General features: G+C 46.4%; 1 protein-coding gene and 1 long non-coding RNA gene across 2 annotated transcripts; both read left to right on the top strand.

Moving 5' to 3' along the window:
• The first annotated feature begins 226 nt into the window (after positions 1-226).
• On the top strand, positions 227-9,784 carry si:dkey-39a18.1 (uncharacterized protein LOC557637 homolog). The gene is made up of 6 exons (XM_052505172.1): positions 227-313; positions 3,264-3,342; positions 3,638-3,773; positions 4,238-4,455; positions 6,771-6,893; positions 9,640-9,784. The coding sequence occupies exons 3-6, from the start codon at positions 3,669-3,671 to the stop codon at positions 9,782-9,784; spliced, it is 591 nt and encodes a 196-aa protein (XP_052361132.1). The 5' UTR covers positions 227-313; positions 3,264-3,342; positions 3,638-3,668.
• A 15,897-nt stretch (positions 9,785-25,681) lies between these two features.
• Positions 25,682-27,485, top strand: LOC127921578 (uncharacterized). The gene is made up of 2 exons (XR_008109017.1): positions 25,682-26,873; positions 27,098-27,485. It is a non-coding gene; the product is annotated as an uncharacterized LOC127921578 (long non-coding RNA).
• Positions 27,486-27,988: the final 503 nt, after the last annotated feature.

The following is a 27,988-nucleotide window of genomic DNA, read 5'->3' as shown; positions in this document are numbered from 1 at the left end:
GTAACGCCAGGGTAGTGGGTTCGATTCCTGGGACCACCCATACTTAGAATGTATGCACACATGACTGTAAGTCGCTTTGTATAAAAGCGTCTGCTAAATGGCATATATTATATTATTATATTATTATTAGAAGAACCCATCAGCAGCAGTGGGCTGGCTTAACTGGGACGTTAGAGCTGACCTATCCTCCGTGTTAGTTCCCGGTGTCCCTCTGCAAGAGGTAGGAGGGGCAGAGGCAGGCACTCAGGAGCCTCCTCAACACTCTACCTCCCACAAGCCACCCTGCTCAACGGCTGACATGACCAGCACTCAGGTACGACTCACTACTGAACTTTACACAATAACGTAACTCTGTGTCTTTTAAGGTAAGATGTACGCTACAGCTTTATTCTGCAGAAACACTAAACACGTTTTAGTTTGTTCTTCTACTCAAGAAAGGTCTGGCGTGTGATAAAGCAATCTGATTTTGTCCGAATACTCATCATTACCATGAGGTTGTAGGCAGTATTCCCGAGTTCATGTGAGGGTTAAGGACCACTTGAAATGACTTGAATATTTTAGACTTTTTGTGTTTTGGCAGAGAGACAGGAGTGGACCCGATACAACCGGTTATTTCATGACAAATTTAATTTAACTTCATCAACAATTTTACCTTAAAACACTAAGCGGGTTAATTTTAAAAGACTTCTCTTGAATCAGTTTGTCAGATTACCATCCAAGCAATCATTAAACATGGTTTTCCTCCGCCCAGAGCTGGAATTAAAGCAGCAAAATGCTATTTATATGCAAATATGAATAATAAATAAATAAACGGCTTCCCGCACTAATAGAATCTTACCGGTGCTGCTGGCTGAAACAATGAATAATTACCACAACAACAAAAAATGCTCATTCTAATGAATAGGAATGTTTAGATTCATTCTCATTCTAATGAATAGGAATGTTTAGATTCATTCTCATTCTAATGAATAGGAATGTTTAGATTCATTCTAATGAATAGGAATGTTTAGATTCATTCTCATTCTAATGAATAGGAATGTTTAGATTCATTCTCATTCTAATGTATAGGAATGTTTAGAATCATTCTAATGAATAGGAATGTTTAGATTCATTCTCATTCTAATGAATAGGAATGTTTAGATTCATTCTCATTCTAATGAATAGGAATGTTTAGATTCATTCTCATTCTAATGAATAGGAATGTTTAGATTCATTCTCATTCTAATGAATAGGAATGTTTAGATTCATTCTCATTCTAATTAATAGGAATGTTTAGATTCATTCTCATTCTAATGAATATGAATGTTTAGATTCATTCTCATTCTAATGAATAGGAATGTTTAGATTCATTCTCATTCTAATGAATAGGAATGTTTAGATTCATTCTCATTCTAATGAATAGGAATGTTTAGATTCATTCTCATTCTAATGAATAGGAATGTTTAGATTCATTCTCATTCGAATGAATAGGAATGTTTAGATTCATTCTCATTCTAATGAATAGGAATGTTTAGATTCATTCTCATTCTAATGAATATGAATGTTTAGATTCATTCTCATTCTAATGAATAGGAATGTTTAGATTCATTCTCATTCTAATGAATAGGAATGTTTAGATTCATTCTCATTCTAATGAATAGGAATGTTTAGATTCATTCTCATTCTAATGAATAGGAATGTTAAGATTCATTCTCATTCGAATGAATAGGAATGTTTAGATTCATTCTCATTCTAATGAATAGGAATGTTTAGATTCATTCTCATTCTAATGAATATGAATGTTTAGATTCATTCTCATTCTAATGAATAGGAATGTTTAGATTCATTCTCATTCTAATGAATAGGAATGTTTAGATTCATTCTCATTCTAATGAATAGGAATGTTTAGATTCATTCTCATTCTAATGAATAGGAATGTTTAGATTCATTCTCATTCTAATGAATAGGAATGTTTAGATTCATTCTCATTCTAATGAATAGGAATGTTTAGATTCATTCTCATTCTAATGAATAGGAATGTTTAGATTCATTCTCATTCTAATGAATAGGAATGTTTAGATTCATTCTCATTCTAATGAATAGGAATGTTTAGATTCATTCTCATTCTAATGAATAGGAATGTTTAGATTCATTCTAATGAATAGGAATGTTTAGATTCATTCTCATTCTAATGAATAGGAATGTTTAGATTCATTCTCATTCTAATGAATAGGAATGTTTAGATTCATTCTCATTCTAATGAATAGGAATGTTTAGATTCATTCTCATTCTAATGAATAGGAATGTTTAGATTCATTCTCATTCTAATGAATAGGAATGTTTAGATTCATTCTCATTCTAATGAATAGGAATGTTTAGATTCATTCTCATTCTAATGAATAGGAATGTTTAGATTCATTCTCATTCTAATGAATAGGAATGTTTAGATTCATTCTCATTCTAATGAATAGGAATGTTTAGATTAATTCTCATTCTAATGAATAGGAATGTTTAGATTAATGCTCATTCTAATGAATAGGAATGTTTAGATTCATTCTCATTCTAATGAATATGAATGTTTAGATTCATTCTCATTCTAATGAATAGGAATGTTTAGATTCATTCTCATTCTAATGAATAGGAATGTTTAGATTCATTCTCATTCTAATGAATAGGAATGTTTAGATTCATTCTCATTCTAATGAATAGGAATGTTTAGATTCATTCTCATTCTAATGAATAGGAATGTTTAGATTCATTCTCATTATAATGAATAGGAATGTTTAGATTCATTCTCATTCTAATGAATATGAATGTTTAGATTCATTCTCATTCTAATGTATAGGAATGTTTAGATTAATGCTCATTCTAATGAATAGGAATGTTTAGATTCATTCTCATTCTAATGAATATGAATGTTTAGATTCATTCTCATTCTAATGAATAGGAATGTTTAGATTCATTCTCATTCTAATGAATAGGAATGTTTAGATTCATTCTAATGAATAGGAATGTTTAGATTCATTCTCATTCTAATGAATATGAATGTTTAGATTCATTCTCATTCTAATGAATAGGAATGTTTAGATTCATTCTCATTCTAATGAATAGGAATGTTTAGATTCATTCTCATCCTAATGAATAGGAATGTTTAGATTCATTCTCATTCTAATGAATAGGAATGTTTAGATTCATTCTCATTCTAATGAATAGGAATGTTTAGATTCATTCTCATTTTGGAAACGTAATTTAAAGGTTTTTAAAAGCTATTTTCTGTCTCACAGCTCTTCTATAGTAGATATGAGGACAACAGCAGCATCCTGAGCTGACAAAGACACACTTCATTGAAGGAACAAGAGGCTGGTGAGTCGGTTTACAATATATTGATGCAAAAAAAAAAACTGTTTTTTTTTGTTGAAGTTATGAGTTTTTATGTCTCTAAAGAAATTGTCCAATATCAGGATTGGATAAACATTGTGGATAAACAATGTTGAACACATACTACACAATATCAGGATTGGATATTCATCGTTGTTTATTGACATTGTTTTATCGCTATAAAAGTTGTACAACGTATAGCTTCATAGGTACCAACGATCTATATAACCCTGTTTCCTCGTCCATTCTGACGAAAAACATCCATGTGTCTTGTGGACAGGCCCTCTGATCAGCAGCACTTCCTTAATAAGATGCACCTCCCCAGGATCATGAAGAGAACCCAGTCACCCCACAGAGAGACCGTTTCCCCTGTCCTCTCATACTACTCAGAGCCAGCCTACCTGCAGCACCGTAAGGTAGAGTACAGGAACAGCAGCTACTAAGTCATCTTCATACAGACACTATCCTCTCTTCTAACACTCTGGAATAGGGTTTAGGGAAAGCACAGGCTTCTTGGGTCTACGACCCTCTACGCCCTTCCTGTAGATCTGGAAAGGTCAGATAAGGGTTTCAGACAGAGCATCATATGAACACAACCCCCTCCCCCCTGTCTACGACCCTCTACGCCCTTCCTGTAAATCTGGAAAGGTCAGATAGGGGTTTCAGACAGAGCATCATATGAACACAACTCCCCCTGTCTACGACTCTACGTCCTTCCTGTAGATCTGGAAAGGTCAGATAGGGGTTTCAGACAGAGCATCATATGAACCCCCCTGTCTACGACCCTCTACGCCCTTCCTGTAGATCTGGAAAGGTCAGATAGGGGTTTCAGACAGAGCATCATATGAACACAACCCCTCTGTGTTTTCATTTGGTTCAGGATGTGACTAGAGATCTGGCCCCGCTGCCTGGTGCAACGAGAAGAGGAGCCCTGGATGAGGAAGACCAGGAAGAGACGCTGAGCCTACGGAGCATGCCCAGTATGAGAAGCACCCTGAGTCACGCCTCAAAGGTGAAAAGGTCACGGGGCTTCCCGAAGAGACACACCGTCCCCGAGCTCAGACTGCCCCCTGTTACTAAGATTCATCCTGACCCCAGGTACTTCCTCACTTCTTTCATTGACATGTTTCGATCAAGGCCGCTCCTCGCCATGCAACACTTCCTGTCCCTGAGGGGAAATGCTTTGGATGGAACTGGAGTCAATATGACCCCATGCCTTTGAGTCAATATAATCCCATGTCTATATGAGTCAATATAACCCCATGCCTTTGAGTCAATATAATCCCATGTCTATATGAGTCAATATGACCCCATGTCTATATGAGTCAATATGACCCCATGTCTATATGAGTCAATATGACCCCATGTCTATATGAGTCAATATGACCCCATGTCTATATGAGTCAATATAACCCCATGTCTATATGAGTCAATATAACCCCATGTCTATATGAGTCAATATAATCCCATGTCTATATGAGTCAATATAACCCCATGTCTATATGAGTCAATATAATCCCATGTCTATATGAGTCAATATAACCCCATGCCTTTGAGTCAATATAACCCCATGTCTATATGAGTCAATATAACCCCATGTCTATATGAGTCAATATAATCCCATGTCTATATGAGTCAATATAACCCCATGTCTATATGAGTCAATATAACCCCATGTCTATATGAGTCAATATAACCCCATGTCTATATGAGTCAATATAACCCATGTCTATATGAGTCAATATAACCCCATGTCTATATGAGTCAATATAATCCCATGTCTATATGAGTCAATATAACCCCATGTCTATATGAGTCAATATAACCCCATGTCTATATGAGTCAATATAACCCCATGTCTATATGAGTCAATATAACCCCATGTCTATATGAGTCAATATGACCCCATGTCTGTATGAGTCAATATAACCCCATGTCTATATGAGTCAATATAACCCCATGTCTATATGAGTCAATATGACCCATTGTCTGTATGAGTCAATATGACCCCATGTCTATATGAGTCAATATAACCTAATGTCTATATGAGTCAATATAACCCCATGTCTATGAGTCAATAGGACCCATTGTCTATATGAGTCAATATAACCCCATGTCTATATGAGTCAAGATAACCCCATGCCTATATGAGTCAATATAACCCCATGCCTATATGAGTCAATATAACCCCATGCCTATATGAGTCAATATAACCCCATGCCTATATGAGTCAATATAACCCCATGCCTATATGAGTCAATATAATAACCCCATGCCTATATGAGTCAATATAATAACCCCATGCCTATATGAGTCAATATAATAACCCCATGCCTATATGAGTCAATATAATAACCCCATGTCTATATGAGTCAATATAATAACCCCATGCCTATATGAGTCAATATAATAACCCCATGCCTATATGAGTCAATATAATAACCCCATGCCTATATGAGTCAATATAATAACCCCATGCCTATATGAGTCAATATAATAACCCCATGCCTATATGAGTCAATATAATAACCCCATGCCTATATGAGTCAATATAATAATAACCCCATGCCTATATGAGTCAATATAATAACCCCATGCCTATATGAGTCAATATAATAACCCCATGCCTATATGAGTCAATATGACCCATTGTCTATGAGTCAATATAACCCCATGCCTATATGAGTCAATATAACCCCATGTCTATATGAGTCAATATAACCCCATGCCTATATGAGTCAATATGACCCATTGTCTATGAGTCAATATAACCCCATGTCTATATGAGTCAATGTAACCCCATGTGTATACACAGAGTACACCAGACATTAGGAACCTAATAGTGAGTTGCCCCCCCCCCGCACTCAGAACAGCATCAGTTTGTCAGGCATGGACTCTACAAGGTGTTGAAAGCCTTCCACAGGGATGCTGACCCATGTTGACTCTACAAGGTGTTGAAAGCATTCCACAGGGATGCTGACCCATGTTGACTCAGTGCTTCCCACAGTTGTGTCAAGTTGGCTTGATGTCCTTCGGGTGGTGGGCCATTCTCGATACACACAGGAAACTACTAAGAGTGAAAAACACAGCAGCATTGCAGTTCTTGACAAAAACCGGTGCGCCTGGCACCTACTACCATACCCTGTTCAAAGGCTTTTAAATATTTTATCTTGCCCATTCACCCTCTGAATGGCTCACATACACAATCCATGTCTCAAGGCTTAAAACTCCTTATTTAACCTGTCTCCTCCCTTCCATCTACACTGATTGATGTGGATTTAACAGGTGACATCAATAAGGGATCATAGCTTCTTTCACCTGGATTCACCTGGTCAGTCTACAGTGTGTCATGGAAAGAGCAGGTGTTCCTAATATTTTATCACTCAGTACATGTTTCTTTATGTTTGTCATAGAGCCAGTCTGGAATTGAGGGGTACTGGCTACCTGAGATGTTCCAGACTTCCACCCATCATCAAATCTACCAGAACCCACGAGCCTCTGCACCAGGAAAGACCCGCAGGTCCAGCTGGGTACAGGTTAGATACCTTTCTCAATGTAGGTTCTAACTAATTACTCACGGCCCAATTTGAGGAAGAGGAGCTACTCACAAAGTAACTCTACAGGGGCGTCAGGACACCCCTGGGGGACCCCGCCACAGTCCTGCTAATAATGGAGTCTCACGCTTCTCCCCACCCAGGTATAGTCTATATACAGCAATCATCCCTCCCCAGGTATAGTCTATATACAGCAATCATCCCTCCCCAGGTATAGTCTACATACAGTAATCATCCCTCCCCAGGTGTAGTCTACATACAGCAATCATCCCTCCCCAGGTATAGTCTACATACAGCAATCATCCCTCCCCAGGTGTAGTCTATATACAGCAATCATCCCTCCCAGGTATAGTCTATATACAGCAATCATCCCTCCCCAGGTGTAGTCTACATACAGCAATCATCCCTCCCCAGGTATAGTCTACATACAGCAATCATCCCTCCCCAGGTGTAGTCTATATACAGCAATCATCCCTTCCCAGGTATAGTCTATATACAGCAATCATCCCTCCCCAGGCGTAGTCTACATACAGCAATCATCCCTCCCCAGGCGTAGTCTACATACAGCAATCATCCCTCCCCAGGTATAGTCTACATACAGCAATCATCCCTCCCCAGGTGTAGTCTACATACAGCAATCATCCCTCCCCAGGTGTAGTCTACATACAGCAATCATCCCTCCCCAGGTATAGTCTACATACAGCAATCATCCCTCCCCAGGTATAGTCTACATACAGCAATCATCCCTTCCCAGGTATAGTCTACATACAGCAATCATCCCTCCCCAGGTATAGTCTACATACAGTAATCATCCCTCCCCAGGTATAGTCTATATACAGCAATCATCCCCTCCCCAGGTATAGTCTATATACAGCAATCATCCCTCCCCAGGTATAGTCTACATAAAGTAATCATCCCTCCCCAGGTATAGTCTATATACAGCAATCATCCCTCCCCAGGTGTAGTCTATATACAGTAATCATCCCTCCCCAGGTATAGTCTACATACAGTAATCATCCCTCCCCAGGTGTAGTCTACGTACAGTAATCTGTTTTCACAGCTTTAGCTCCTCTAAATATGAGTGTCTTGTTCGTAAATTCATGGCAACAAATGAAAAGAGAGGTGAAGAGGAGAAAGAAGTGCCTCGTCAATATCTCCGGCAGCAGACAATCGCGGTCTCATTTTCTGCTTATTAATGATTTAAAGGCTGGTTAGTCTGCTGCCTGAGGCAGGAGGAAACGGGGGGAGCAGGAGGAGAACGGGGGAAGCAGGAGGAGAGGAACTCTGAGACATTCATTTAACTATCTGGTTCGAGAAAGAGGGAGAGCAGTTGGAGAGAGAGGTTAAGAGCCTGAGCTGAACTGGAGAGTTGTGAGGGCGATGCAGATTACACACACACACACACACACACACACACACACACACAAAACACAAACACAAACACAAACACAAACCACACACACACACACACACACACACAAAAAAACCACACACACACACACACACACACACACACACACACACACACACAAAAACCACAATCTCCTCTAGCATGGAACGCAGTTGGACTAATAAAATGGCCGTAAAGTGGCTCAATATGAAATAAAAAGGAAGACGTGCTTCTGGAATGCAAACAGCCAATAGGAGGGCTAGCTTTCTGTCAATCAGCCAATAGGAGGGCTGGCTTTCTGTCAAACAGCCAATAGGAGGGCTAGCTTTCTGTCGAACAGCCAATACGGAGGGATAGCTTTCTGTCGAACAGCCAATACGGAGAGCTAGCTTTCTGTCAAACAGCCAACACGGAGGGCTAGCTTTCTGTCAAACAGCCAATACGGAGAGCTAGCTTTCTGTCAAACAGCCAATACGGAGGGCTAGCTTTCTGTCCAACAGCCAATACGGAGGGCTAGCTTTCTATCAAACAGCCAATACGGAGAGCTAGCTTTCTGTCCAACAGCCAATACGGAGGGCTAGCTTTCTGTAGAACAGCCAATACGGAGGGCTAGCTTTCTGTCAAACAGCCAATACGAAGGGCTAGCTTTCTGTCCAACAGCCAATACGGAGGGCTAGCTTTCTGTCCAACAGCCAATACGGAGGGCTAGCTTTCTGTAGAACAGCCAATACGGAGGGCTAGCTTTCTGTAGAACAGCCAATAGGGAGGGCTAGCTTTCTCGTAAAAGCCAGAAATTAGATTCTTTATTTAATACTATCTTCCCCACCTCGGATTTACCAGAGTAAATTTCATTATGTCTCCATTTTTGCCCCAAATAATCCATTAACTATAAGTGATATTGGAGTTTCGGTGTTCCTTTTTGGATAAAGTTCAAATGTCAAAGCATCATTCGTGGAACGAACAAACTGCTAGTGATTCAAATGTTTTATTGGTCTTTTATTGAATTGAGATTATCCATCTCTGACACGATAATGAGAAGATTCAGAACAATTCCTAAAACCGAGGATGGATCTCTCCAGGGATATAAAACACGAGCTTGTTTTGGACAATACACCGTGCTGCCGTGTTCACTCTGCAAACTGACTCTGACAATAAATGTCAATGTACAACATATTATACTCTAAATGCCAGCCGTTTTCCACACAGAGAGAAAACATGAAATCCCTTTCAAAACATGTTAGAAATCAGAGCACCTCCATGTCCCTGTTGTCTCTGTGTCTCTCTGCTTTGCATGATGGTAAGACTGAATTCTCAGTCTCTATTCACATTTTGTTGTAGGCCTGAGAAGAAGGGAGATGTTCCCCCTGGATTTCCAGAGAAGAAGACTGTTGGTCTGAAGAAGCAGGGAGATGTTCCCTCTGGACTTCCTGAGAAGAAGACTGTTGGTCTGAAGAAGCAGGAGATGTTCCTCTGGACTTCCTGAGAAGAAGGGAGATATTCCCCTGGACTTCCTGAGAAGAAGGGAGATGTTCCCCTGGACTTCCTGAGAAGAAGGGAGATGTTCCCTCTGGACTTCCTGAGAAGAAGAGTGTTGGTCTGAAGAAGCAGGGAGATGTTCCCCCTGACTGCCAGAGAAGAAGACTGTTGGTCTGAAGAAGAGTTTTAATAATGAGGACCTCCTCAAAGCACCTGTTGTGACCATGTCCAAGATCATTTCTGATCCACCTCCAACTAAGACCCAACGCATCACGTTCCACAGCCCCGCCGCAGGCCGTGTACCCGATAACCCTTGACAACGAAACGCAAACCAGGAAGCCAGAGGAAGATAGAAAACCCCCGTATCCCAGAGTCCTCTCTTCTACAGCCACCTGCGCTATATCTAACACCATCGGTCCTGAGAAAGTATACAGATTCCAGCCACACCTTCTGAGAGATAACACCCCTCCATACTCTGAGTGGACCGATCCAAAGGCTTTAACCCAAGGAAGGACTGAGTGGACTGAACCAAGGGCTCCAACCCAGGGGAGGGGAGCGATGCTGTTGATCAGACTGAGCATCACATGGTCCAAGGCTGAGAACAGCAGCAACCTGAGACAGCCACAGTCCCAGTCTCAGCTCCAGCGTTGCCCCATCCGTCCCCTGAAACCAGCCCTGAGAAGACTACCCATCTCCAACACAAGGAGGCTGAGGGACTGGGGAGACTGGGGACGACGTTGGGGTGTCTGTGGGAGGAGGAGGAGGAGGGTGTGTCCCAGTCCAGCCTGGGTTACTGGAACCCTTTACAGGGTTTAAAGAGCACCTCTGTCGCCAGCTTCTCCACCCCCCACCCCTAGCTCAGCTCCCGGAGAAGGCCTCAGAGGGAGACCATATAGACACACAGGCAGACAGACAGGCAGACAGAACAGTAGACAGACAGTATAGACAGACAGGTAGACAGACAGGTAGATAGACAGGTAGACAGACAGGTAGACAGACAGGTAGACAGACAGGTAGACAGACAGGTAGACAGACTGGTAGATAGACTGGTAGATAGACCGGTAGACAGACAGGTAGACACACCGGTAGATAGACAGTATCGACAGACCGGCAGACAGACCGGTAGACAGACCGGTAGACAGACCGGTAGACAGACAGGTAGACAGACCGGTAGACAGACCGGCAGACAGACCGGCAGACAGACCGGCAGACAGACCGGCAGACAGACCGGCAGACAGACAGGTAGACAGACAGTATCGACAGACAGACAGTATAATATAATAATAATATATGCCATTTAGCAGACGCTTTTATCCAAAGCGACTTACAGTCATGTGTGCATACATTCTACGTATGGGTGGTCCCGGGAATCGAACCCACTACCCTGGCGTTACAAGCGCCATGCTCTACCAACTGAGCTACAGAGACAGACAGTATAGACAGACAGGCAGACAGACAGGCAGACAGACAGGCAGACAGACAGGCAGACAGGCAGACAGACCGGCAGACAGACCGGTAGATAGACAGTATCGACAGACCGGCAGACAGACCGGCAGACAGACCGGCAGACAGACCGGCAGACAGACAGTATCGACAGACAGGCAGACAGACCGGTAGATAGACAGTATAGACAGACAGACAGTATAGACAGACAGTATAGACAGACAGTATAGACAGACAGGCAGACAGACCGGCAGACAGACCGGCAGACAGACCGGTAGACAGACCGGCAGACAGACAGGTAGACAGACAGACAGTATCGACAGACAGACAGTATCGACAGACAGACAGTATCGACAGACAGTATAGACAGACAGGCAGACAGACAGGCAGACAGACCGGCAGACAGACCGGTAGATAGACAGTATCGACAGACCGGCAGACAGCCCGGCAGACAGACCGGCAGACAGGCCGGCAGACAGACAGTATCGACAGACAGGCAGACAGACCGGTAGATAGACAGTATAGACAGACCGGCAGACAGACAGGTAGATAGACGGTATAGACAGGTAGACAGACCGGTAGACAGACCGGTAGACAGACAGTATCGACAGACATGTAGATAGACATGTAGACAGACATGTAGACAGACCGGTAGACAGACATGTAGATAGACATGTAGATAGACATGTAGACAGACCGGTAGATAGACAGTATCGACAGACAGGTAGACAGGCCGGTAGATAGACAGGTAGACAGACAGGTAGACAGACCGATAGACAGACCGATAGACAGACATGTAGACAGACCGGTAGATAGACAGTATCGACAGACAGGTAGACAGACCGGTAGATAGACAGTATCGACAGACCGACAGACAGACCGGCAGACCGACAGACAGACAGACCGACAGACAGACCGACAGACAGACCGACAGACAGACCGACAGACAGACCGACAGACAGACAGGTAGACAGACAGGTAGACAGACCGGTAGATAGACAGTATCGACAGACCGACAGACAGACCGGCAGACAGACAGACAGACAGACCGACAGACAGACCGGTAGATAGACAGTATCGACAGACCCGGCAGACAGACCGGCAGACAGACCGGCAGACAGACCGGCAGACAGACCGGCAGACAGACCGGCAGACAGACAGTATAGACAGACAGGTAGACAGACCGGTAGACAGACCGGTAGATAGACAGGTATAGACAGGTAGATAGACAGTAATAATAATAATAATAATATATGCCATTTAGCAGACGCTTTTATCCAAAGCGACTTACAGTCATGTGTGCATATAGACAGACCGGTAGACAGACAGGTAGACAGACCGGCAGACAGACTGGCAGACAGACCGGCAGACAGACCGGCAGACAGACTGGCAGACAGACTGGCAGACAGACCGGGAGACAGAACGGCAGACAGACCGGCAGACAGACCGGCAGACAGACCGGTAGACAGACAGGTAGACAGACAGGCAGACAGACAGTATAGACAGACAGGTAGATAGACCGGTAGACAGACCGGTAGACAGACAGTATCGGCAGACAGGCAGACAGACCGGTAGATAGACAGGTATAGACAGGTAGATAGACAGTATAGACAGACCGGTAGACAGACAGGTAGACAGACAGGTAGACAGACCGGCAGACAGACCGGCAGACAGACCGGCAGACAGACCGGCAGACAGACAGGTAGATAGACAGACCGGTAGATAGACAGAACGGTAGACAGACAGGTAGACAGACAGGTAGATAGAACGGCAGACAGACCGGCAGACAGACCGGCAGACAGACCAGTAGACAGATCGGTAGATAGACAGGTAGATAGACAGACCGGTAGACATACAGGTAGACAGACAGGTAGACAGACCAGCAGACAGACCGGCAGACTGACCGGTAGATAGACAGACCGGTAGACAGACCGGTAGACAGACCGGTAGACAGACAGGTAGACAGACCGGCAGACAGACAGGCAGACAGACAGACAGACAGACAGACAGACAGGCAGACAGACAGACAGACAGACAGGCAGACTGACAGGCAGACTGACAGGCAGACTGACAGGCAGACAGACCGGTAGATAGACAGACCGGTAAACAGACAGGTAGACAGACAGTATAGACAGACAGGTAGGTTTTAGGCTGGGTTTCTGTACAGCACTTTGAGATATCAGCTGATGTACGAAGGGCTATATAAATAAATTTGATTTGATTTGATTTGAGGTAGACAGACAGTATAGACAGACAGGTAGACAGACAGTATAGACAGACAGGTAGACAGACAGTATAGACAGACCGGTAGACAGACAGGTAGACAGACCGGCAGACAGACCGGCAGACAGACCGGCAGACAGACCGGTAGATAGACAGACCGGTAAACAGACAGGTAGACAGACCGTATAGACAGACCAGGTAGACAGACAGTATAGACAGACAGGTAGACAGACAGTATAGACAGACAGTATAGACAGACAGTATAGACAGACCGGTAGACAGACAGTATAGACAGACAGGTAGACAGACCGGTAATGTCCCAGGCTCCACAGGGGAATACCCTCCAGACCCCCTGCAGTACTCTGCCAGCCCATACCGTGCAGCTGTCTGGATCTCAGGGTCCAGGAGGGGCTCTACCCAGAATCCCCATGACCAGACCAACTCCTTCCCCCAAGCTCCCCTCCTTCACTCACACAGTAAGAACAGGCATGCAGCATACAGCATAGATAGATGGTCTGTTTTACATGGAGCTGTCACTCGACAGGCCTGTTCTACCACGGAACCGTCAATCTACAGGCCTGTTCTACCATGGAACCGTCACTCTGCAGGCCTGTTCTACCACGGAACCGTCACTCTTACAGGCCTGTTCTACCACGGAACCGTCACTTTCGACAGGCCTGTTCTACCACGGAACCGTCAATCTACAGGCCTGTTCTACCACGGAAACCCGTCACTCTGCAGGCCTGTTCTACCACGGAACCGTCACTCTTACAGGCCTGTTCTACCACGGAACCGTCACTTTCGACAGGCCTGTTCTACCACGGAACCGTCACTCTACAGGCCGGTTCTAACTCGAAACTGTCACTCTACAGGCCTGTTCTACCAAGGAACCGTCAATCTTTAGAGGCGCCGAGACACAGCCCTGGGGACTCTGCCTTCAGCACTGCTAATAAGGAGGATAATTGTTTTAGCTATACAGAGGATTGCTACGGCCTGGTCTGCTGAGACGAGCACCATCCCAAAACACACAGTATGGTCAGTCCAGACACCACAGAGACGAGGCCTCCTAAATGGTACACTATCCTTATACAGGGCCCATAGGGCTCTGGTCAGAAGTAATGCAACTCTATACGAAATAGGGACTCGGCCATGGCCTGAACGATAGTCATTGACGTTGGTTGTAGTGGTGTGAGAGAGAGTTGTTTGTTAGCTGTGACAAGACTATAAAGTCTGTAAAAATCTCTGTCCTGTGTAGTTAGCTACTACATTCTGTTCTCTATGTCCTGTGTAGTTAGCTGCTACATTCTCTATGTCCTGTGTAGTTAGCTGCTACATTCTCTATGTCCTGTGTAGTTAGCTGCTACATTCTGTTCTCTATGTCTTGTGTAGTTAGCTGCTACATTCTGTTCTCTATGTCCTGTGTAGTTAGCTGCTACATTCTGTTCTCTATGTCTTGTGTAGTTAGCTGATACATTCTCTATGTCCTGTGTAGTTAGCTGATACATTCTGTTCTCTATGTCCTGTGTAGTTAGCTGCTACATTCTGTTCTCTATGTCCTGTGTAGTTAGCTGCTACATTCTGTTCTCTATGTCTTGTGTAGTTAGCTGATACATTCTCTATGTCCTGTGTAGTTAGCTGTTACATTCTGTTCTCTATGTCTTGTGTAGTTAGCTGATACATTCTCTATGTCCTGTGTAGTTAGCTGCTACATTCTGTTCTCTATGTCTTGTGTAGTTAGCTGATACATTCTGTTCTCTATGTCTTGTGTAGTTAGCTGATACATTCTGCTCTCTCTCTGACAAGTTGGCTTGTGAAGATCACTCTGTCAATGCATGTTTTTTTTGTAGTTTTCTCGACAAATCCTCTATTTTGGAGAGCACCATCTTATTCTGTATACTGATTATAATATTACCATTGTAATATGTACCCCCCCTCCTTACATTTCCATGTGTTGAATTGCGACAACGGTTTCTTAACCAGCATTCACTAAAATGTTTCTTTACATGACGATTTTCTCTATTGAAGAAATAAACATTCGCTTCAATGGGCTAAAATGGACATATGTTGGCAAGATAAGCAATAATTCGGGAGGGAGGGAGGAGGGGGGGAGGAGGAGGGAGGAAGGGAGGGAGGGAGGAGAGGGAGGGAGGGGGAGGAGGAGGGGAGGGAGGGAGGGGGGTGGGAGGAGGGACGGAGGAGGGGGAGGGAGGGAGGAGGGGGAGGAGGAGGAGGAGGGAGGAGGGAGGAAGGGGAGGGAGGGGGAGGAGGAGGGAGGAGGGGGTGGGAGGGAGGGAGGGAGGGAGGGAGGAGGGGGAGGGAGGGAGGAGGGGGGGGAGGGAGGAGGAGGAGGAGGAGGAGGAGGAGGGAGGAAGGTGGGAGGAGGTGGAGGAGGAAGGGGGATGAGCTGGGTTTTCAGCAACACAGACCCTGGAGTCAATCTCAGGTTTAACACTCTGATAGTCTGGTCAGTCATTAGCCAGCAGACTGGTCTCCCGGGGCCTGGGAGGAAGGCCCCCTACTGCGGACACAACATTCTCCACATTCCTGACTAAAACAGGGACAGGGTGTGGGCCCCTACACCAGGGCTAGAGTGGGAGGTGTAGGGTGGGCCCCTACAACAGGGCTAGGAGTGGGAGGTGTAGGGTGGGCCCCTACACCAGGGCTAGAGTGGGAGGTGTAGGGTGGGCCCCTACACCAGGGCTAGGTGGGAGGTGCAGGGTGGGCCCCTACAACAGGGCTAGGTGGGAGGTGTAGGGTGGGTCCCTACACCAGGGCTAGGGTGGGAGGTGTAGGGTGGGCCCCTACACCAGGGCTAGGTGGGAGGTGTAGGGTGGGCCCCTACAACAGGGCTAGGGGTGGGAGGTGCAGGGTGGGACCCTACAACAGGGCTAGGGTGGGAAGTGTAGAGTGGGCCCCTACAACAGGGCTAGGTGGGAGGTGCAGGGTGGGCCCCTACAACAGGGCTAGGGTGGGAGGTGTAGGGTGGGCCCCTAAAACAGGGCTAGAGTGGGAGGTGTAGGGTGGGCCCTACAACAGGGCTAGGTGGGAGGTGCAGGGTGGGCCCCTACAACAGGGCTAGGGTGGGAGGTGCAGGGTGGGCCCCTACAACAGGGCTAGGGTGGGAAGTGTAGAGTGGGCCCCTACAACAGGGCTAGGGTGGGAGGTGCAGGGTGGGCCCCTACAACAGGGCTAGGGTGGGAGGTGTAGGGTGGGCCCCTACAACAGGGCTAGGGTGGGAGGTGTAGGGTGGGCCCCTACAACAGGGCTAGGGTGGGAGGTGTAGGGTGGGCCCCTACAACAGGGCTAGGGTGGGAGGTGTAGGGTGGGCCCCTACAACAGGGCTAGGGTGGGAGGTGTAGGGTGGGCCCCTACAACAGGGCTAGGGTGGGAGGTGTAGGGTGTTCCCCTACAACAGGGCTAGAGTGGGAGGTGTAGGGTGGGCCCCTACAACAGGGCTAGAGTGGGAGGTGTAGGGTGGGCCCCTACACCAGGGCTAGGGTGGGAGGTGTAGGGTGGGCCCCTACACCAGGGCTAGAGTGGGAGGTGTAGGGTGGGCCCCTACAACAGGGCTAGAGTGGGAGGTGCAGGGTGGGCCCCTACAACAGGGCTAGGGTGGGAGGTGTAGGGTGGGCCCCTACAACAGGGCTAGAGTGGGAGGTGTAGGGTGGGCCCCTAAAACAGGGCTAGAGTGGGAGGTGTAGGGTGGGCCCCTACAACAGGGCTAGGGTGGGAGGTGCAGGGTGGGCCCCTACAACAGGGCTAGGGTGGGAAGTGTAGAGTGGGCCCCTACAACAGGGCTAGGGTGGGAGGTGCAGGGTGGGCGCCTACAAAAGGGCTAGGGTGGGAGGTGCAGGGTGGGCCCCTACAACAGGGCTAGGGTGGGAGGTGTAGGGTGGGACCCTATAACAGGGCTAGGGTGGGAGGTGTAGGGTGGGCCCCTATAACAGGGCTAGGGTGGGAGGTGTAGGGTGGGCCCCTAAAACAGGGCTCGGGTGGGAGGTGTAGGGTGGGCCCCTACAACAGGGCTAGGGTGGGACCCACAACAGGGCTAGGTGGGAGGTGTAGGGTGGGCCCCTAAAACAGGGCTCGGGTGGGAGGTGTAGGGTGGGCCCCTACAACAGGGTGGGAGGGTGGGACCCTACAACAGGGCTAGGGTGGGAGGTGTAGGGTGGGCCCCTATAACAGGGCTAGGGTGGGAGGTGTAGGGTGGGCCCCTAAAACAGGGCTCGGGTGGGAGGTGTAGGGTGGGCCCCTACAACAGGGCTAGGTGGGACCCTACAACAGGGCTAGGGTGGGAGGTGTAGGGTGGGCCCCTAAAACAGGGCTAGAGTGGGAGGTGTAGGGTGGGCCCCTAAAACAGGGCTAGAGTGGGAGGTGTAGGGTGGGCCCCTACAACAGGGCTAGGGTGGGAGGTGCAGGGTGGGCCCCTACAACAGGGCTAGGGTGGGAGGTGTAGGGTGGGCCCCTACAACAGGGCTAGGGGTGGGAGGTGCAGGGTGGGCCCCTACAACAGGGCTAGGGTAGGAGGTGTAGGGTGGGCCCCTACAACAGGGCTAGGGTGGGAGGTGCAGGGTGGGCCCCTACAACAGGGCTAGGGTGGGAGTGTATGGAGCAGGGTAGGCCTTATGAGCTCTGGTCTAAAGTAGTGCATTATATAGGGAATAGGGCTCTGGCCTAATGTAGTGCACTATATAGGAATAGGGCTCTGGTCTAAAGTAGTGCACTATATAGGGAATAGGGCTCTGGTCTAAAGTAGTGCACTATATATAGGGAATAGGTCTCTGGTCTAAAGTAGTGCACTATATAGGGAATAGGGCTCTGGTCTAAAGTGGTGCACTATATAGGAATAGGGTTCTGGTCTAAAGTAGTGCACTATATAGGGAATAGGGTTCTGGTCTAAAGTAGTGCACTATATAGGGAATAGGGTTCTGGTCTAAAGTAGTGTACTATATAGGGAATAGGGCTCTGGTCTAAAGTAGTGCACTATATAGGAATAGACTCTGGTCTAAAGTAGTGCACTATATAGGGAATAGGGTTCTGGTCTAAAGTAGTGTACTATATAGGGAATGGGGCTCTGGTAGTGCAAAGGGAATAGTAGTGTACTATATAGGGAATAGGGCTCTGGTCTAAAGTAGTGCACTATATAGGGAATAGGGCTCTGGTTTAAAGTAGTGCACTATATAGGGAATAGGGTTCTGGTCTAAAGTAGTGCACTATATAGGGAATAGGGTTCCTTTAAGATGTAACCATGGTCTAATAGTGGTTAACTGGGATGAATCCATTTTAAAGGTCCCTAACTAGAACTACCAGTAGAGTAGTGGTGGGAAACACCAGCAGCATGTCATGAGATTCAACTGAACACCACTAGAGGGCGATACTGGACTACTGTGAACTGGGATGTCTGCTAGACCAGGCACAACACACCTCTAATGAACCTCAAACAACCACCGTGTGTGTGTGCTTGTGCGTGCGTCTGTGTTTGTGACTGTGCATTCTATAGAGGGAGCGAGACAGAGAGGAGAGAGACAGAGAGGAGAGAGACAGAGAGGGAGAGAGACAGAGAGAGACAGAGACAGAGAGAGACAGAGACAGAGAGGGAGAGAGACAGAGTGGGAGAGAGACAGAGTGGGAGAGAGACAGAGTGGGAGAGAGACAGAGAGGGAGAGAGACAGAGAGGGAGAGAGGGAGAGAGACAGAGAGGGAGAGAGACAGAGTGGGTGAGGGAGAGAGACAGAGACAGAGTGGGTGAGGGAGAGAGACAGAGTGGGTGAGGGAGAGAGACAGAGAGGGAGAGGGAGAGAGACAGAGTGGGTGAGGGAGAGAGACAGAGTGGGTGAGGGAGAGAGACAGAGTGGGTGAGGGAGAGAGACAGAGTGGGTGAGGGAGAGAGACAGAGTGGGAGGGAGAGAGACAGAGACAGAGAGGGAGAGAGACAGAGACAGAGAGGGAGAGAGACAGAGACAGAGAGGGAGAGAGACAGAGACAGAGAGGGAGAGAGACAGAGAGGGAGAGAGACAGAGAGGGAGAGAGACAGAGAGGAGAGAGACAGAGAGGGAGAGAGACAGAGAGGGAGAGGACAGAGAGGGAGAGAGACAGAGAGGGAGAGAGACAGAGTGGGTGAGGGAGAGAGACAGAGACAGAGAGGGTGGGGGACAGTTTTGTTTCTTTCTGGAAAACACTAAACAAACAAGACGAAGAGCTATCTATCCAAAACAGAGATGTGGACAACCAGAAGATAAAGAATGGGATGAAGCCAGTGGTTCAGGTGGAACTATCCAACCAGAAGATAAAGAATGGGATGAAGCCAGTGGTTCAGGTGGAACTATCCAACCAGAAGTTAAAGAATGAGATGAAGCCAGTGGTTCAGGTGGAACTATCCAACCAGAAGATAAAGAATGGGATGAAGTCAGTGGTTCAGATGGAACTATCCAACCAGAAGATAAAGAATGGGATGAGCCAGTGGTTCAGATGGAACTATCCAACCAGAAGTTAAAGAATGGGATGAAGCCAGTGGTTCAGATGGAACTATCCAACCAGAAGTTAAAGAATGGGATGAAGTCAGTGGTTCAGGTGGAACTATCCAACCAGAAGATAAAGAATGGGATGAAGCCAGTGGTTCAGATGGAACTATCCAACCAGAAGTTAAAGAATGGGATGAAGCCAGTGTCTCAGGTGGAACTATCCAACCAGAAGATAAAGAATGGGATGAAGCCAGTGGTTCAGATGGAACTATCCAACCAGAAGTTAAAGAATGGGATGAAGCCAGTGGTTCAGATGGAACTATCCAACCAGAAGTTAAAGAATGGGATGAAGCCAGTGGTTCAGATGGAACTATCCAACCAGAAGATAAAGAATGATGGAACTATCCAACCAGAAGATAAAGAATGGGATGAACTATCCAACCAGAAGTTAAAGAATGGGATGAAGCCAGTGGTTCAGATGGAACTATCCAACCAGAAGTTAAAGAATGGGATGAACTATCCAACCAGAAGTTAAAGAATGGGATGAAGCCAGTGGTTCAGATGGAACTATCCAACCAGAAGATAAAGAATGGGATGAAGCCAGTGGTTCAGATGGAACTATCCAACCAGAAGTTAAAGAATGGGATGAAGCCAGTGGTTCAGATGGAACTATCCAACCAGAAGTTAAAGAATGGGATGAAGCCAGTGGTTCAGATGGAACTATCCAACCAGAAGTTAAAGAATGGGATGAAGCCAGTGGTTCAGGTGGAACTATCCAACCAGAAGTTAAAGAATGGGATGAAGTCAGTGGTTCAGATGGAACTATCCAACCAGAAGTTAAAGAATGGGATGAAGCCAGTGGTTCAGGTGGAACTATCCAACCAGAAGATAAAGAATGGGATGAAGCCAGTGGTTAAGATGGAACTATCCAACCAGAAGTTAAAGAATGAGATGAAGCCAGTGGTTCAGATGGAACTATCCAACCAGAAGATAAAGAATGGGATGAAGCCAGTGTCTAAGATGGAACTATCCAACCAGAAGATAAAGAATGGGATGAAGCCAGTGTCTCAGATGGAACTATCCAACCAGAAGATAAAGAATGGGATGAAGCCAGTGGTTCAGATGGAACTATCCAACCAGAAGATAAAGAATGGGATGAAGCCAGTGTCTAAGATGGAACTATCCAACCAGAAGATAAAGAATGGGATGAAGCCAGTGGTTCAGATGGAACTATCCAACCAGAAGTTAAAGAATGGGATGAAGCCAGTGGTTCAGATGGAACTATCCAACCAGAAGATAAAGAATGGGATGAAGCCAGTGGCTCAGATGGAACTATCCAACCAGAAGATAAAGAATGGGATGAAGCCAGTGTCTCAGATGGAACTATCCAACCAGAAGATAAAGAATGGGATGAAGCCAGTGGTTCAGATGGAACTATCCAACCAGAAGATAAAGAATGGGATGAAGCCAGTGTCTAAGATGGAACTATCCAACCAGAAGATAAAGAATGGGATGAAGCCAGTGTCTCAGATGGAACTATCCAACCAGAAGATAAAGAATGGGATGAAGCCAGTGGTTCAGATGGAACTATCCAACCAGAAGTTAAAGAATGGGATGAAGCCAGTGTCTAGATGGAACTATCCAACCAGAAGATAAAGAATGGGATGAAGCCAGTGGTTCAGATGGAACTATCCAACCAGAAGATAAAGAATGGGATGAAGCCAGTGGTTCAGGTGGAACTATCCAACCAGAAGTTAAAGAATGGGATGAAGCCAGTGTCTAAGATGGAACTATCCAACCAGAAGATAAAGAATGGGATGAAGCCAGTGGTTCAGGTGGAACTATCCAACCAGAAGATAAAGAATGGGATGAAGCCAGTGTCTAAGATGGAACTATCCAACCAGAAGATAAAGAATGGGATGAAGCCAGTGGTTCAGGTGGAACTATCCAACCAGAAGTTAAAGAATGGGATGAAGCCAGTGTCTAGATGGAACTATCCAACCAGAAGATAAAGAATGGGATGAAGCCAGTGGTTCAGGTGGAACTATCCAACCAGAAGATAAAGAATGGGATGAAGCCAGTGTCTAAGATGGAACTATCCAACCAGAAGTTAAAGAATGGGATGAAGCCAGTGTCTAAAATGGAACTATCCAAGCAGTAGACACATCTCCTATAAATGTTAATATCTGGTTGCGTCTGCAGCCAAACCAATTCAATATTACTTTTGTAATCCAGCAAATAGACTAAAGTTAAGACTATTTTACAAACGAATGTATCATTCAACCTTTAAATGAATAATGGTCACATTTTCAGGCTACAGTAACTACCTGGATACGTTTCTTCGCGTGTAATCTTATAGAGCGTGCTCGTTCCAGGTGGCAGGTCAGAGGTCATCACAGGTCTGTGGAGATCTTCACATTGGGCTCTAATTATCTGTAAGGAATCTACAACAGCATTGATCACTTGCACCATGTTCTTGTTCATGTGATCTCAACTACAACTCAGGTCATTAGGTTATTAGATGGAGCACAGTGACACCGTGTTTATATGTTGTATAACTAAATGAAATACCTGACATTGTCTTCTTATGTTGAACTTTGCTGAGCTTTTAAATGGTTGAAAGCATAGTAATAACACACTGGAAAGTCAACTAACGTTTGTCTGTCTGAGTGGGTGAATATAGGTTGTAATCTCCTTTATCAACGACTAAACCAAACACTACATGTTTTTATTTAACCTTTATTTAACCAGGCAAGTCAGTTTAAGAACAAATTCTTATTTACAATGACGGCCTAGGAACAGTGGGTTAACTGGTCTAGGAACAGTGACGGCCTACCCCCCGGCCAAACCCGGAGAACGCTGGGCCAATTGTGCGCCGCGCCCTATGGGACTCCCAATCACGGCCGGATGTGATACAGCCTGGAATCGAACCCAGGGGCTGTAGTGACACCTCTTGAACTGAGATGCAGTGCCTTAGACCGCTGCGTCACTCGGGAGCCATGACGTGCTGTACCCAGTGGGTATTTAATTTGGCTGTTTCTTAGAAGAATCTTTCATTAATCCTTCTCTCTAAACAACAACGTGTGGAAGACCTTGAGGGAGGCTGCATCAGGGGTGGAGGGGAAGACCTTGAGGGAGGCTGCATCAGGGGTGGAGGGGAAGACCTTGAGGGAGGCTGCATCAGGGGTGGAGGGGAAGACCTTGAGGGAGGCTGCATCAGGGTTGGAGGGGAAGACCTTGAGGAGACTGCATCAGGGGTGGAGGGGGGAAGACCTTGAGGGAGGCTGCATCAGGGTTGGAGGGGAAGACCTTTGAGGGAGGCTGCATCAGGGGTGGGGAAGGCCTCCTAGAGACAGGCTCCATCCTACAGTGGAGGGAAGACCTCCTGAGGGAGACTGCATCAGGGTGGAAGGAAGACCTTGAGGGAGGCTCCATCAGGGGTGGAGGGGAAGACCTTGAGGAGGCTGCATCAGGGGTGGAGGGGAAGACCTTGAGGGAGGCTGCATCAGGGTGGAGAGAAGATCCTCTCCTAGGGAGGCTGCATCAGGGTGGAGGAAGACCTTGAGGTTAAATGCCTTGCAGAAACAAACTTTCAAACAAAAGGAAACCTCTCCTACAGCTACCCAGAGTTAAAGGCCTCCTAGAGACAACATCCTCTCCTACAGCTACCCAGAGTTAAAGGCCTCCTAGAGACAACATCCTCTCCTACAACTACCCAGAGTTAAAGGCCTCCTAGAGACAACATCCTCTCCTACAGCTACCCAGAGTTAAAGGCCTCCTAGAGACAACATCCTCTCCTACAGCTACCCAGAGTTAAAGGCCTCCCAGAGACAACATCCTCTCCTACAGCTACCCAGAGTTAAAGGCCTCCTAGAGACAACATCCTCTCCTACAACTACCCAGAGTTAAAGGCCTCCTAGAGACAACATCCTCTCCTACAACTACCCAGAGTTAAAGGCCTCCTAGAGACAACATCCTCTCCTACAACTACCCAGAGTTAAAGGCCTCCTAGAGACAACATCCTCTCCTACAACTACCCAGAGTGAGGGAGTTGAAACCAACAGACGCCATTTTGCAGCCTTTGCTGTTCACTAGGGCTTTCTTTGTAACATGTCCTACTTTGACAAAATAATGAATACATCAAATCCCTTTAATATCCAGTATCTATCATATCACCTCGTAGTTAAATGTGAATGTTTGTAGTTAAACTCAGCAAAAAAGCAATGCCCTCCTGTCAAATGCGTTTATTTTCAGCAAACTTAACATGTATAAATATTTGTATGAACATAACAAGATTCAACAACTGAGACATAAACTGAACAAGTTCCATGGACATGTGACTAACAGAAATGGAATAATGTGTCCCTGAACAAAGGGGCGGTCAAAATCAAAAGTAACAGTCAGTATCTGGTGTGGCCACCAGCTGCATTAAGTACCGCAGTGCATCTCCTCCTCATGGACTGCACCAGATTTGCCCGTTCCTGCTGTGAGATGTTACCCCACTCTTCCACCAAGGCACCTGCAAGTTCCAGGACATTTCTAATGGGAATGACCCAGCCCTCACCCTCCGATCCAACAGGTCCCAGACGTGCCCTCATCCTCCGATCCAACAGGTCCCAGACGTGCCCTTGCCCTCACCCTCCGATCCAACAGGTCCCAGACGTGCCCTTGCCCCTCACCCTCCGATCCAACAGGTCCCAGACGTGCCCTAGCCCTCACCCTCCGATCCAACAGGTCCCAGACGTGCCCTAGCCCTCACCCTCCGATCCAACAGGTCCCAGACGTGCCCTAGCCCTCACCCTCCGATTCAACAGGTCCCAGACGTGCCCTAGCCCTCATCCTCCGATCCAACAGGTCCTAGACGTGCTCAATTGAGATCAGGGCTTGATTGAGATCAGGGCTCTTCGCTGGCCATGGCAGAACACTGTGGGTACCACATGAGGGAGGAGGATGTTTTCCTGTAATGCACAACGTTGAGATTGCCTGCAATGACAACAAGCTCAGTCCAATGATGCTGTGACACACCGTCCCAGACCACGATGGACCCTCCACCTCCAAATCGATCCCGCTCCAGAGTACAGGCCTCGGTGTAACGCTCATTCCTTTGACGATAAACACGAATCCGACCATCACCCCTGGTGAGACAAAACCGCGACTTGTCAGTGAAGGGCACTTTTTGCCAGTTCTGTCTGGTCCAGCAACGGTGGGTTTGTGCCCATAGATGACGTTGTTGCCGGTGATGTCTGGTGAGGACCTGCCTTACAACAGGCCTACAATCCTGTGCACAATCCTGTGCAGGTGTTGTTACATGTGGTCTGACGCTGCGAGGACGATCAGCAGTCCGTCCTGTCTTCCTGTCTTAGGCGTCTCACGTACATTGCAGTTTATTTCCATGGCCACATCTGCAGTCCTCATGCCTCCTTGCAGCATGCCTAAGGCATGTTCACGCAGATGAGCAGGGACCCTGGACATCTTTCTTTTGGTGTTTTCAGGAGTCAGTAGAAAGGCCTCTTTAGTGTCCTAAGTTTTCATAACCGTGACCTTAATTGCCTACCGTCTGTAAGCTGTTGGTGTCTTAACGACCGTTCCACAGGTGCAGGGTAGCCTAGTGGTTAGAGGGAATTTAGCCTAGTGGTTAGAGGCAGGGTAGCCTAGTGGTTAAAGGCAGTGTAGCCTAGTGGTTAGAGGCAGGGTAGCCTGTGGTTAAAGGCAGTTAGCCTACTGGTTAGAGCCGTTGGACTAGTAAAATAAGGTTGCAAGTTTAAATCCCGAGCTGACAAGGTACAAATCTGTCGTTCTGCCCCTGAACAGGCAGTTAACCCACTGTTCCCAGGCCGTCATTGAAAATAAGAATATAATTTGTTCTTAACTGACTTGCCTAGTTAAATAAAGGTAAAATAATAATAATAGTTTATGGTTCATTGAACCAGCATGGGAAACAGTGTTTAAACCCTTTACAATGAAGATCTGTGAAGTTATTTGGATTCATACAGGATTATCTTTGAAAGACAGGGTCCTGAAAAAGGGACGTTTCTGTCATTGACATGGTACCTTTTTGTGTCGCTCCATTCCAGACACGTTATCCATCTGTAAACACGGTGTTCCCTGACATGAACAGTACAGAGGAATACAATGCATGAAAACCCAACCGCGTTGATGGGCCGTTCTCGTTACTCTATACGTCATGTGATCAGTCAGAACAAAGAAAAGAATTCTATTTTTAGCTCTTGTTTCGGGTTTTCTCTCCATTTCGAGAGATTACCTCTGGACACATAAGTAGTGTTATTATGTGTGGCTCACTGCGATCCAAGTTACCTGGTGATTGTGGTCGTGAGATACCCGTGAGAGTTGTTTGTCCTTATTGTGTGTCTACAGTCTAAAGCCTCACCTCTGTTTTCAGTAGGTCTTGGTGTAACTTGTGTAACAAAGGAAAACCCTTTGTCGTACCATCACAAGGCAGTTTTTAAAGCGTTTCCCTGAGAGGGTCTGAACTGAGTGGTGAAACAAAACATTGGGTGGAGTTTTGTTACATTGACGTAGGCCTTTGACATATTTCAAAGAGCTTTTTAACTTTAGATGGAGAAAAAAAACTAAAGGTAAGTACGAGTCTTGGTCACGTCCCTCCCAAGAGGCTCTCGGGGGACACCGAGAGTATATTTACTGTGCACTGTAATCTTCTCGTCTCAATCGAGGAAAGACAAGCCGGACAGAGACAACATGAAGATGCAGATGTTGGTGGTGGTGTTGGCTGTAGCAGCCTTGGTCCCCAGTCTGTCTGAGGGACGGCTCCTCTCCAAATGTGAGCTGAAGAACTTGTTGGAGAAGGAGACCCTCAAATTCAACATGACTGGGGGAGCCGGAGTGACTGGGGGAGCCGGAGTGACTGGGGGAGCCGGAGTGACTGGGGAGCCGGAGTGACTGGGGGAGCCGGAGTGAAGAACCTGACAAACAACGATTTTGTGGCTAAAAGTAAGTTACATAAACCCAATGGGTTTTTTTTCCTTAAAAAAAAAAAGGAATTATTTCTTAAATGATGTGGATTGGTTTCCCCGAACACAGATTAATCCTAATCCTGAACTAAGAAACACTCCAAAAAAAATGTGAGATTCTCAATTGAAATGTCTTTTTATTCCAAGACTGGTCTAAATCTGTGTGGGATTGAAGTAACACCACGTGTTTGTTGCCTCTTCCAGTCGTCTGCCACGTGGAGAAGGCCTCTGCTTTCAACACCAGTTTTGTGACTGCTTGGAGGGATGATGACGGCCCTGATGTCCTCCCTACCCGCCCTGCCAAGGTTAATGACCGCCATCGCCCCCGAGCCCCTCCTAAGAGGGGTAAGAGACACGCTGGGGATGATGTTGACCTAACCCACCCTGTTAACAATGATAACCATCCTACCCCTCCTGCCCGCCCTAACTACCCTACCCTCCTCCTCCCCGCCCTAACCATCCTACCCCTCCTGCCCGCCCTAACTACCCTACCCGCCTTACCCTTCCTACCCGCCCTGAGCAGCCTCCTAAGAGGGGTAAGAGACACGCTGGGAATCACTTCAACTCAGGAGAGGAAAGCTCCAGCGAAGAAGAGACCATGGGGACCCTCTACGGCTTGTTCCAGCTGAGCGATCGTGTGATTTGTTCCTCGGGCTCAATTCCATCGTTGAACCTTGCCAGATGAACTGCAGTGGTGAGTTCAATGTGTTTGACCTGTCGGAAAAAACTTGATGTATTAACGTGCTAAAGATGCACAACAGATCATTGATAGAATAGGTGGATGTTAGATTCAAATGGCTTGTGTGAAAGTGTCAGTTATGCATCTCAAAAATGGCTTGTGTGTGTGACAGTGTCAGTTATTGAACTTGATTTTGTTTGAAGACTCTCAAACAGCTGTGATTGCCTCCTAAATGGGATCACTTTAACATGTGTGAAGACTATCAAATCTCTAGGCTTGTGTGAAAAAAAGGCTGAGTTATGCAAATCTAAAATGGTATTTTACTTTTTTGATGTCAGATTGATCTCTGTATTTGTTTCTCTCCAGTTTTTAACTGTGTGAAGACTATCAAACAGACAATGTGAGTGTTTTGGTTT

Source organism: Oncorhynchus keta, unplaced genomic scaffold (assembly GCF_023373465.1).
Source record: "Oncorhynchus keta strain PuntledgeMale-10-30-2019 unplaced genomic scaffold, Oket_V2 Un_contig_22607_pilon_pilon, whole genome shotgun sequence".
In the NCBI taxonomy this organism is placed as follows: Eukaryota; Metazoa; Chordata; class Actinopteri; order Salmoniformes; family Salmonidae; genus Oncorhynchus; species Oncorhynchus keta.
Note: the sequence above shows the minus strand (reverse complement) of the source record. Positions and strands in the feature narration are given on the sequence as shown.

Coding starts and splice junctions, on each gene's coding strand:
- si:dkey-39a18.1 (XM_052505172.1), top strand. CDS start 3,669: ATGCACCTCCCCAGGATCATGAAGAGAACCCAGTCACCCCACAGAGAG. Junction 3,774..4,237: donor CCTACCTGCAGCACCGTAAG/GTAGAGTACAGG, acceptor CATTTGGTTCAG/GATGTGACTAGAGATCTGGC. Junction 6,894..9,639: donor GCAGGTCCAGCTGGGTACAG/GTTAGATACCTT, acceptor ATTTTGTTGTAG/GCCTGAGAAGAAGGGAGATG.